A 13,610-nucleotide genomic window follows, 5' to 3' on the forward strand; every position below is an offset into this window, starting at 1 on the left:
AAATCTTGTCAAAAACTTTTGAGAAGTCTGTATGTACCACGTCTACTTGCCTGTGGTCTTCAAAAGCATGTAGAACATCATATTGGAATGATAGTAAGTTACGTTGGATAAACAAAATGTTTTTCTGAAACCTACATCACACCAGACCACATCTCACGATTTCTAAATAAATTAGTAATTACTTTAAACTATTTTTTTCTAACAATGTTTATGTAATTACCATCTACACATTGACAAACTTCAAACATGTTTCTATATCAGCTATGAAATTAGGAAGGGTCGAATGGAAAACCTGTCGAGAGTGGGGAATACATGCGCATTGAACCAAAAGTTCATTTCCACCCTCATGTATGATTCTAATCTTATCGTTTTACTTTTCTTATCAAAAATCATTCGCAGATAGAACATATAAAAACACTATGATATTTTAAGTAAGAAATTTAAGCATTTATTAAATAATCAAAAACCGACACTTGATAGCAATGAATACATTGTTAATCTCTCTAATCTCACAAATATTCCTATATACAATAAAGTATATATAATATATAAATATATATATTAGCCAGTTTTAGAAATTCCATTAATTTCCCTTCACATAAAAAGAGTAAAACGAATTTTGTACCGAACTATATATGAATTGCATTTTCTGATAGTATATATAAAATAATTACTGATTTGCTATTACTTTGATTGAATACTTGGGCGCTGGAGAATTAAATAATGAACGAGGCCCAAGCAGGTTTTAGGAAGGGAATTAAACTTAAGACCAATAAAAAAGGAGAAAACATTTATTGTTTTTGTTTTATATCGATTTTAAATTAGCATTTGGCTCGCCGGATAGAAGTGCTCTGTACTATTCTCGTTAGGTATTTTAAATAGCCTAATAAATGCACTAAGGCAGTTACATATAAATATAAGAATGTGTGTCTCGAAGAGTGAGGGAATCATAGCTTTTACACCAAGATGGGTCGATAGCAAGGGAGTCTCTTACAGCCATCATTATTTTCATTATTATCAATGATTTGTTTGAATTTGTGGAATGTTGGATTCGTGAGGGAGGTGTAAAATTTAATTGTATAATGTACACAGACGACATTGTATTTTATGCCTACAACCCCAGTTACAGTCAATGATTAAATAAGTTGCCTGAGTATTGTAAACTGTAGAAACTTACCTGTAACATGGATAAGATTAATATTATGATTTTCCAAAATGGAGGTAGGCCCATATTATATATATATAATATCCAAAAATTGTGATCTGCCTCTCTTGATCTGACAGATGCGTTTGTGCATTTTTTCATCTTTAGAGTTGGGTCTGTGTGTTTTCCGTTCAGTCGAAAGTCTTTCNCTTTTTTTTTTCATTTTTGGGTAGTTTATACATATATTAGTGAGAGAGAGAGAGCGTGAGAGAATGAGAGAGAGAGGGGGGAGAGAAAGAGAGAGAGCGAGTGTGCGAGAGAGAGGGGGGAGAGAAAGAGAGAGAGTGAGGGAGGGAGAGAGAGGGGGAGAAAAAGAGAGAGAGTGAGAGAGAAAGCGAAAAAGAGTAAAAAAAATGGTAGACAAAAGATTTAAATATTTTTCAACTTCGTTCATCTTTTTATAGTAAAAATTTTTAATAATAATTTTGTTAATTAAGGAAAATATTTTCTGAAATTAAAAATATAAATTTTAGAAAAACATACTATTATTACTAAATATACTTTTACTTACTATTATAAATGATATTTATATGAATTGTTCATTTTTTTATTTGCTCGCAGCGGTTATTTTGTCGAATTTGAAAAATGTGTGATACACACAATATATTTTGCCCACGTAGGATGTAAAATGTGTTTATGGTTGCAAAATAAGATTGTCTTATGTCAAAATATCTAATAAATTAACCTACAAATTTTTATGTTTAATATCAAAATGTATTTTCTATTTGTTTTATTTATTATACTTTTCCCCTCACAAAACATTTACTTTTTTGTATTAACTATCATTTGCTTATTTCCATGTTAATATTTAAAAAGCAGATACATGTCTGCCCAAGTGTCTTTAGTTTACAATAATTCATAAAACTTTTGTTTAGCCCTCAATAATCTAGCAATTACTAAGCGCTGAATTTGAAATCGATTTAAACCCTAATACATTCAAATATCTATACAGGAAAGCGTCGTGGAAAAGTTTTGTAATATAAACTGCCAGGGAATAATCTTGAGTTCTGAGTTGAATACTCGAATTGACGGCATTCATGCTCTTTGCAGCCATAATCCGGAAGAGGCTTACGCTCATGACTATAAACTTGAATTTGACTGTACAGACTTACTCCCTTACTTCTTCCATCGATCCTCCTTCAAAAAACCGTATTCCCGAGAGAGCAATGAAAGAAATGTGAAATCCAAGCAGGTTGGAGATCATTATTGTCTTGATTATTATTACTATTCAGTTAATTTTAGAGTTTCGTTACAATAATTTTTTAATGTAATTTATTTATTGCTATCGGTGGAAAAATATACATTGAGTAAATACCATACCTATAACAAATCTGACAGATCTGTCAGACCAGGATGAAGTGGGAAGGGAAGCCAACCAGTGCTGGATCTCTCTTTTATTTAATTGGGAGGGTTAAAACTGATAGTCACGTGGATTGGAAAAGTGGGATGTTGAGAAAAGGGATTGGGCTAGTTGGTGAGGGTGGACGGATAGTTTAGAGTAGAATTTAAGGAAGAGTGTTCGGAAAAGAGCTTTCATAAAGGGGATTTTATGATCTTTATGGATTATTTGACTGATGGGGATAGAAGGGGGCATTGAGTATAAGTCGGAGAACTTTAGATTGAAATGATTGTATTCGGTGAATGTTGGAGGATTTGGCCGAACCCAATTGTTCGATTCGGTAAGACTAAATCGGTCTGATGAGTATTTTGTATGAAGTTTTTATATTATATATGCTTATTTTGGTCCAGTAGGTGTCTGTATTGCGTATCTTCTGTTAAATTCTTGTCGTTTTAATATCGTAGTAAGTCTTCTGCTTATGTAAAGCCCAAGGAAGAGGACGTATTTGAACGTTGGTATTTTCTTGTTGTTAATTTCACTAATTCGTGGTCCGCTTGACCAATTAATATATTACAATTAATTAAGATTTCTAGTTGAGATCTTCCTATTTCAACCCCACCTTATGAGTTTTCCCTCCTTTTTGCCATTTTTCAGTATTAATTGGTCAAGCGGTCCACGAAATTAGTGAATTTACTGATTAAAATGAAGTACACTTCACTAAAGCTCTCCGTGGCCATTTCATTTGTCGTCGAGAATCCGATCCGATTGGACGACATTTGAAAAATGGCAAAAAGGAGGGAAAACTCATAAGGTGGGGTTGAGATAGGAAGTTGATGTCCGAGTGGATCGAGGTCACGATAGCTCAAGTGGTAGAGCAGCGGGGTATCTAGCCGAAGATCGTGAGTTCGAATCCCGCTCGGGCCATTAACTTTTTTTCATCTCAACTAAAAACCTTAATTACTTGTTAATGTGTACTGGTCAGCAGCGTTGACGTTTAAGCGTAAACGTAACTTGCTGGCTTTTTGTTCATTCAACCTGATCCACCACCGAGATCACGAGTCAGTAATGAGGTTCAGATTTTGTTGGATTCTTTCTTTGGCTAGGATAGGATAGTATTGGAGTGTATTGATAAAATTGAGGTTTCGTCCGTGACTTGTGTATTTGGATGTGTGGGTATTCATCAATGTAAATGGAGTAGAGGATGTGACGAAATAATAATAATAATTGATAAGCATAAAGAAAGGGAAAATCAAAATATGAGGTTGGGAAATTAGTGTCCGAGTGAATCGAGGTCACGGTAGGTCAAGTGGTAGAGAAGCGGCGTATTTAGCCGAAGGTCGTGGGTTCAAATCCCTCTTGTGACTGACTTTTTTGTATCGACCACCACCTTATATACAGATTTATTATTTGAAAGTATTATTTGGTCAAGCGGACTACGAAACCTAGTGAATTTAATAATAATAATTATAATCCATTATGTTTAGTTGTCTGATCGACCTAATTACTCCTTTCAATTAATTATCCTTTGTAACTAAGTTCTTGGTTTAAATGAAAAAAATTAATGTGAGCAGGATTCGAACCCTCGACCTTCGACTCAAAACTGCTGCTCTAACCACTTGAGCTATCGAGACTTTGATCCCCTCGGGATTATAATAATCAAAACAAAAATAATATAATTCAAAACAAACGATTGATTCTCTTTCGATAAAAATAAATAAAAATTAGATAAACAAAATATCTTTTCCATTTCTGGACAAATAAAAATACAAATATCTTGGAAATTAAAACTAATTATATTAAAGGAAAAAGAAAATAGGGTAAAGACTCACTGGATCCTCAATTTGGCCCTTAAGCAGCAAAACAGTATAAACCTTTCTGATCTACCTTTTGAGCCGGTCCTTGGTGGGGGCACGGTCCACCTGGTTCACATATGATCGTTAAAAGGATTGGGCCTAAGATGATTCCTTGTGGAACGGCAACACAATAAAACTAAATATAAAATAATAATTGTTCTTATAAACTAAAACAAATGCAATGGATTTATATATTGTTTGAATAGTTTCCCTCTTTTTAGTAGCAAACTTTCAAATATCTTTTCTTTTTAATTTATGATTGGATTGGCCATACAAAATAAGTATAATATGAAAGAACAAGTAATGACAGTAGAACTGTTTAAAAGTCTATAAAATTTGATATTATTGCCTTTATTCATTTTTCAAGTGCAAAACAAATACCATGTGTGAAAATAAATGTGAATCTAATCCGTTAGAAAAACCATACTGGTGTATTAATTTAACACAATTCGAAGTTGAGGGTAGAAATGATTAGATTCCCTTCATCAAAAGATGAAGATTTATACAGATGATTCTCAACTGAAGTGGATAATGCAAAGGAGATATTTTGAAATTCAATTTCCTTTTCTCTCTTTACCCTGCTTTCTTTGTTTCATTAATAAACCAGATTATTCAATATCGTTTCCTAAATTGCAGTGTAATTTTGTTTGCCAGGGCAAGTATTCTTTTTACCAAGGAAAATATTGCGATTCAGTCGTCCGATTCACTATGATATCGATCTAATAAGTTCTGTCTCCCGGGACTAATTTCAGTAACAACACTAAACAGTCTCTTAACTAGAACTTTGCTGGGCTTCTATCATTAATATTGGATTAAGTAATGGCCAAAGCAAAATCAAAAATTGTACTTTGATAAAATGTTGAAACATACCTCATTTCTTAAAAAAAAAAAAAAAATTATTTTCAGGAAAACCTTTGTTCTAACAATTTGGGGATATTTTATTGTAATATATTTTTAAAATCCACGATACACCATTTTTATTCACAATACAAGTTTATCGTTGAAATAAGGGAAGTATGAAAAGTAGTTAAACTTATAAAACCATTAGGGTTCCATTCAACAAATAACTTTTTACAATTAATTAATCTTTATTTAAGGTATTGGTTGAGATAAAAAAAGTCAGTGTCACGAGCGGGATGATGAGATGATAAATGGCAAAAAGGAAGGAAAATTCGAACGATGGGTTGAGATAGGAAGTTGGTGCCCGAGGTGATCGAAGTCACGATAGCTCAAGTGGTAGAGTAGCGGCGTATCAAGCCGACGGTCGTGGGTTCGAATCCCGCTCGTGACACTGACTTTTTTTATCTCAACTAAAAACCTTAATTAATTAATTAATATTAATTGGTCAAGCGGACCACGAAAACTAATGAATTTAATAAGTTAAAATGAAGTACACTTCACTAAAGCTCTCCGTGGCCATTTCATTTGTCGCCGAGACTCAAATAGATTTTACACGACGTTTGAAAAATGGCAAAAAGGTGTGAAAATTCAAAAGGTGGGGTTGAGATGGGAAGTTAGTGTCTGAGTGGATCGAAGTTACGATAGCTCAAGTGGTAGAGTAGCGGCGTATCAAGCCGAAGGTCGTGGGTTCGAATCCCGCTCGTGTCACTGACTTTTTCATCTCAACTTAAAACCATAATTGAATGTTATTAATTGGTCAAGCGGACCACGAAAAATAGTGAATAAATTTGTTAGGTAATATTTTTTTTATTCTGATGTTGAATGCTTAACTTCTTCAATACAGTTTTACTGTCTCAAATAACGAACATACATACTAGATTTAGCTAGTTTTAAAACATTTTATACTCAAAATTTTTATTGTTTTTCAACATAACATTTGACATGAACGTCCCTTTTCGTTGATATGATATCAATGAAATTGCATATTTCAGGGTTGATAGTGTCGAATACTTCAGCACCCAAATCGGCTGCTTGGACGAAAGGAAATGCAGCGATGCCGCCCTTCGATCAAGACCTGCCCCTCGTTTCTAAAGGTAGAGATTTATTTAGTTTGATAAGCTGGCTAACCATTTTTATTTTTGTAATGATAAACTATTGAATTTGGTTTCTCCCTTGAAAATGGAATTAATGATTTTTATAAGAAAAAGAGCTCGCTTTGTTAAATTTTGCCAGGTTAAACTACTAGAAAAAGAAAAATCCGGAAGATATTTTATTATACTTGCTTCAAATCGACTATTTAAACGAAGTTCTGTTTATTATAAATGTAAGTACTTCAAAGAAAGCACGGCTTTTATTTATTAATTATGCATGTGACGTTGAAATATTTTTGAATCTTTAACAGATTCCGTAAATGCATTTCTTGCATGAAGAGTATTAGTTTTTGCTTCATATTTGATTTATTTTGTAGCCTTATTGTAAACAATACAACGATGACTTGGAACAAAATTCTTATCTTATTGTCTCGATTATATTTCTGCCAATTTAGAAAATTGATCATTTATCGTAATATTTGTCGTACAAGCTTCGTTTCTGATGATAAACCCCCAAGATCAATCAATTCTAATGTAAAATATAAATGGACAATTGACTATTACAATACTTTTTACATAATATGTTATAACATAAAAGCCTTCCAATATAATATAAAGTGAGATAAAAGTAAATCTTTCTTTCAAACCAAATAGTTAGCCTTCTAAGCAGCTTAGATGTGACTTAACTCTTAACAGGAGTAACAAGAAAAAAAGAATTTCCGCGAGTTTAAATATTATTATTAAAAAAATGTGTTCTGAAGCGAAAATAAATTCTAAACCTATTAATTTAAATAAAAAGGGCAAAGATACAATGGTACATTTTTATTCATTCCATTATAATTTTGTTAAAATTGCCAATAACAAACAGTGTTTCATATATACAAAAAAATATTGATTTATTTTAGTTTTTATAACTAATAATAATTAATAGTTTTAAATATTTATTATGTAAGAATTTATCATGGCCAATTTGACATAATGATCGAAATCTTTGTTTAATATTTTGTTAAGAAAAGCTATTAAACATTATCCAATTCATTAGTAAGCTGTTTATTACATATATATTTCTATCATGCTGCTGTATTATCTCAATTATGTCAAATATTACAATACTTTTTATATAATATGTTACTACATAAAAGCCTTCCAATATATTTAAATTAGATAAAAATAAATCTTTCTTTCGAACCAAATAATTAACTTTCTAGGCAGCTTAGATGAGACTTAACTGTTAGTAAAAGTAAGAAAAAAAGAGGTTCCGCAAGTTTAAGTGTTATTATTAAAAGAATGTGTTCTGAAGAGAAAATAATGTAAAAATCAATTAAATTAAATAAAAAAAGCATAGATACAATTTTATATTTTTATTAGCTCTATTATAATTTTGTTAAAATTGCCAATAACACATAGTGTTTTATACATACACAAAACTATTGATTTATTTTAGTTTTTATAACCATTAATAATTATGAGTTATAATATTATATTACATAAGAATTTATCATGGCCAATTTGGCATAATGATCGAAATCTTTGTTTAATATTCTGTTAAGAAAAACTATTAAACATTATCCAATTCATTAGTAAACTGTTTATTACATATATATTTCTATCATTATGTCAACTATTACAATACTTTTTATATAATATGTTACAACATAAAATCCTTCCAACATATTTAAATTAGATAAAAATAAATCTTTATTTCGAACCAAATAATTAACTTTCTAAGCAGCTTAGATGTGACTTAACTATTAGCAGAAGTAATACAAAAAGAGGTTCCGCGAGTTTAAGTGTTGTTATTAAAAAAATGTGTTCTGAAGTGAAAATAATGTAAAAATCAATTAAATTGAATACAAAAGCGTAGATACAATTGTATATTTTTATTAGTTCTATTATAATTTTGTTCAAATTGCCAATAACAAATAGTGTTTTACACATACACAAAACTATTGATTTATTTTAGTTTTTATAACTAGTAATAATTAATAGTTATAATATTATATTACATAAGAATTTATCATGGCCAATTTGGCATAATGATCGGAATCTTTAATATTTTGGTAAGAAAAACTATTAATCATTATCCAATTCATTAGTAAATTATTTATTACATTTACATTTCAATCATGCTGCTGTATTGTCTCAATTATCCTGATAAAATCCGTTTTGCAGGGTAAATAAAAACGTTGAGTCCCAGAAAAAACCAGGTCATGACAATTGCTCTTCACAGTTCTGGTGGTGGCACCAGTCATCGCGTTCACTTTTTGCATAACTAAATACCAGTAGCTAACTTTCAAGTAAATTTACCTTCAATTTCACAAATCACTTGTTCACATACACGATAATAAAAATGATTAAAAAGCAAAAGTCGATCTGTTTGTGAATCGAAACGAGTTCATTTGATCATTCGGAAAAAATATTTTAAAAAATTGAACGATCGGAAACAAACCCAAGTATATTTAGTATACCGTTTAAACGCACGTCACATGAAAAGGGTGAGGGGAATTTTCAGATGTCGATAGGTTTTGATCAAACGACCAACGGGGAGTCGCCCAATCTATTCATAGGTAGAAGCCTTCATATTGCGTTGTTTTAGTCTTGATCAAAAGCCGGATCACGAAGGGCTTCATAAAGGGATGAAATTACTCTGCATCCCTTAGACACAATCCCAGGACCAATTAGACGATAAAACCGGCGCAATATCAGTTCTCCTATTGAAATTACGTCTTTGTAAACTACCGATGAATCTACATACACATCAATGGTATGCTTTCAATATTCTAACACAAACGTTTTGAGCATTGATAAACTATTTCGCTGCCACTTTCACCAAACGAACGTATCTTCGTATGATAACAGTGCCCTGAGGATATTCAAAGATCTGAAACATTTACCGAAAACTATTGATACATTAAAATCCAAACTTGAATAAGTAATTAAAAATTCAACCTCAAAAATCGGCGCTTTTTAACTTTTGTCATTGATAAATCTAAGTGTTACTCTTTGATGACACACGATTAAGATAAAACAGCATAATCCGAAGGGTGATTATTCTTCCATCAATTGACAAATTTGTTCAAAAGCTTCCATTGCTGGTTCTAATACCATCAGGCACCTTTAAGTCCTTTTAAACAGCGTTTCATACATATCAAAGTGATATGAAAGGATTATCTTCCCATTCAGCTTTTAATTTAAAAAGCATTTTTAATTTGAATGAATTCGTCAATAAGATATGAATTTTGATAGGTTCAGTTAATGATTATTGATGAAATGTTTTTATTAACCTTCAGAGTACCAAATTTAATGGCTGTCAATAAATAACAATGTAATAATTTAACGAAAAAAAATATATAAAGAGTTTTTTCAGGAATGTCTTTGGCATGAAAATTCCTAAATGTCGAACAACGGTTTAATAAATTTGTAAAAAATCTAAACGCTATAAAAAACACTTAACTAATGGCACAACAAAAAAATATTATAATTTGTTAGTTTATTACTCCAAAATAAGTGGCTTATAAAAAAATAAATAAACCTAAAAAAGGCCAGAATTGGATCTCATAACAGGAAAAATCTATAAAAAAATTACGGAAATTAATAATTATAAATCTAACCAAAATACGGCAGTAAGGGTAAACCATTGAATCTGTAAGGGGGGCGAAATCACAATAATAGCTAATCCTTGTAAACAACTGAACGAAATTTCGTCATATAGACCAATATCGCTATTATGAAATAAGGTTTTTAGCAGAAATAAAAGTCAATGGCACGAGCGGGATTCGAACCCACGATCTTCGGCTAGATACGCCGCTGCTCTACCACTTGAGCTATCGTGACCTCTATCCACACGGACACTAACTTCCCATCTCAACCCCACCTTTTGAATTTTCCCTCCTATTTGTCATTTTTCAAATGTCGTCTAATCGAATTGGATTCTCGGCGACAAATGAAATGGCCACGGAGAGCTTTAGTGAAGTATACTTTTATCTCAACTAAAAACCTTAATTAATTGTAATATATTAATTGGTCAAGCGGACCACGAAATTAGTGAATTTAATGAATTGAAATGAAGTATACTTCACTAAAGCTCTCCGTGGCCATTTCATTTGTCGCCGAAAATCCAATCCGATTACACGACATTTGAAAAAGGGCAAAAAGGAGGGAAGATTAAAAAAAGGTGGGGTTGCGATGGGGAGCTAGTAGCCGAGGTGATCGAAGTCACGATAGCTCAAGTGGTAGAGTAGCGGCGTATCAAGCCGAAGGTCGTGGGTTCGAATCCGCTCCTGCCATTGACTTTTTTATCTCAACTAAAAACCTTAATTAATTGTAATATATTAATTGGTCAAGCGGACCACGAAATTGGTGAAATTATTAAATAAGTTTAAAGCCTTTCATTGAAAAAAAGTACCTCGTACCAAACTATTCATTTGGTATTAGAACTAAACAAAATCAAAATTTTATAATTACAAATATAATAGAAATATGTTTAGAACTGAAACATATCCATACCGCTGTGTCTCCGGACGATCAAGCCTTTGATGAAGGCTTTACACAAACTAAAAAAAAAGCACTTCCAACTCAGTAAGTACAACTTATCTTCTCCTACCTCTATATAAAGACTGGTGTTTCCTAATCAAGTTTCTTAAGACTAGTCTTTCATCTTCGTTGATCCAATGACTTTTCTCCAAAGGTTTGAAATTTAAATGAGTATATGTTTGGACACATTAATTTTACATACAGAAAAATCACCGACGGTACAATAAATATAAATGAAAAATAGTACGAAACAAAACACACTAATTGAAATAGAGTGCACTCATTATCATAAAGAAAAAATGAACTGTGTACTTAAACGTAGAAAAGTGTCCTAGCATTTGAGAAAAGGTCTCATTTATCAATCCGAAGCCAAATCCTCTTTTATGACAAAAGCCTTAAACCGATCTCGATGGCATACAAATCTGAAGCTGCGCGAAAAAGAGTAACATGGCTGTGTTACAAACATTTCAAAACGAAGTATTAAGGAGCATGGTTGAAGCCCCATGGCACGTACGCTATAGATATATTCATCGAGACCTGACTATACCACACACATATTACTGAGGTCACGCGATATTCCAAACAGCATAAATAAATCTTGTCTCGAAGGATATCCAAACATCAAAGCTAGCCGGCTGAAAACGGCACTCTCTGAAACAACTGACAAAGACTAAGCTTTTCAAACTGCTTCCTATGCTTCAATTTCAACTTTAATAAACTGATAAAGACACCAGTGGGTGGATAGTAAAGTTAACTAGTTTTTAAACTTATAATGCTAAATTAATAATTGGACAAGTTTATTTACGCAAGTCAATTAATAAAAATAAATATATAAACTTAATAAAAAACTAAACATTTTAGGTATGGCGCAATAAGAACGAACGAGATTATGCGAAACAAGATATTCAGGACTTTCAAGCTCCGGGGAAGTATTCAATAACTCAGTTTGAATAATAAAGCGTCATAAATAAACATCATATAACTATCAAAATCCATAACTTATCGACGATCTCATCCAAGTTAAAAACATGATCAAATAATGTTTTAATATGTATGGCTGTGATATGTAGAAAACGATTATTTAAATTTTTAACAAGGGTTCTAAAATGGAGAGGTCAACCGTTGTTTTTCCTTTTTTCACATCAGTACTCTCGATTCAAATACAGAGCTGTGGAGACAAAACTTGCTTAATAAAACTTATCCTTCTTAGAATTTAAGAAAGATTATTTTCAAATAATTCCCTCACCTTATTCTATTCATACATAATTAACACCATTTTAATATTGATACGAATCATCTTATCATAAATACATAATGATGTCCCAGGTATGAAAGACAAAAATATTTACCTGACAGGGTAAAGGTCATGCGCCACTGAACGAAAGTGGTTCACGCTTATCACGCCTAAAGATTTATCCTTATTACAATGGAGAGAGAGAGAGAGAGAGAGAGAGAAAGAGAGAGAGAGAGAGAGAGAGAGAGAGAGAGAGAGAGAGAGAGATGCAGGGAGAAATGTGGGAGAGATAATAATTGACGGAAGGATATAGAGAATAAAAAGTGAATGAGACATTGGATCAAGAAGAAGAAATAGAAAGTAGAGAAAGGAAGAATGAAAAGAAAGAAAAAGAGAGTGAGTGAGATATGATGGGAGAAAAGATAAAGAGAGAGATAATAAATGAAGGAAGGATATGTAAATGTTTCGAGAACTATGAAGAAAGACTGAACCGGGTTATGGAAGGGAAAATTATATAAATAGAGAATAAAAAGAGAATAAGACATTGAAAAAGAGAAGAGAGAGAAAGGAAGAATGTGTGCGAGGAGAGAGAGTGAGAGAGATGGAGATAAAGAAAAGAAATAGAGAGGTAATAAATGAGAGAAAGATATAAACGATACAGAAATGATTAAGTCGGTGAATGAAAGAGAAAAATATGTAAATAGAGAATAAGAAGAATATGCAATGTGGGGAAAAAATAGAACATAGAGAAATGAAGAATGAAAAGAAAAAGAAAGAGATAGAGATAGATAGAGAGATAGAGAGATAGAGAGAGAGTGAGAGAGAAAAGAACAACTAAATTCTGTATCAAAAAGTACCGTCGAAAATGAACCCCCTCTTCTGTTTTCTGGAATGCCCATTCAGATTTTTTTCTATGTCGAGCAATGATAATAAAGAAAATTAAGCCCGCGATTGGTTAAACATCAGTGTGATTGTGGACATTAATTTATCCGGATCTAGTTTTTTATTGAGTGGGAAAAAAATCAAAATGAACAGCGTTTCGTATTAGCTAATAGCAAATAGCAAGAAACAGTGGGGCGTTGTTTGGTTGGAAAGTTTCATCGCTATCATTGTCTTTTATGTTTATTTTGATCGGTGGACCGGTCCGATTTGCTTGCGGTTCGTTATTGGAAAAAAGTAATTTATCGCAAAGTACATGGGATACGTTTCAGCCTGATTTGTATTTTTGTTTTTGACAATAGTACGGGATATTATTTTGCTAATTGATTACGATATGATATATTTTTCAACCTGTCGGTGTACAACAATTTGCTTTTACGGAGTTCATTTTTTTTAAATACAGCATAAATCGTTTATAACTAACTCAGGGGACCATAAGATTGTGTACATTATAAGCGGAACCTTTCGTTATGTCTGACCATTTCATCCAATTGATTGACAGGCATGTACGTTCATA

The 13,610-nt window shown here is 32.0% G+C and overlaps 1 protein-coding gene across 3 annotated transcripts in view; it reads left to right on the forward strand.

The window, feature by feature from the left end:
* Window positions 1–13,610, forward strand: part of LOC106663794 (hemicentin-2) — a 653,163-nt gene that overhangs the window by 49,329 nt on the left and 590,224 nt on the right. For 2 of the 3 annotated variants that reach the window (XM_024229781.1, XM_024229783.1), the window contains exon 2: window positions 6,289–6,390. The exons of the other annotated variant lie outside the window; for it this stretch is intronic. In XM_024229781.1, the coding sequence (XP_024085549.1) occupies window positions 6,289–6,390 (102 nt within the window). The remainder of the gene's footprint in view (window positions 1–6,288; window positions 6,391–13,610) is intronic. 3 annotated transcript variants of the gene reach the window in all.

The sequence above is a fragment of the Cimex lectularius genome, unplaced genomic scaffold (assembly GCF_000648675.2).
Source record: "Cimex lectularius strain Harlan isolate CLEC.00 unplaced genomic scaffold, Clec_2.1 scaffold41, whole genome shotgun sequence".
NCBI lineage: Eukaryota > Metazoa > Arthropoda > Insecta > Hemiptera > Cimicidae > Cimex > Cimex lectularius.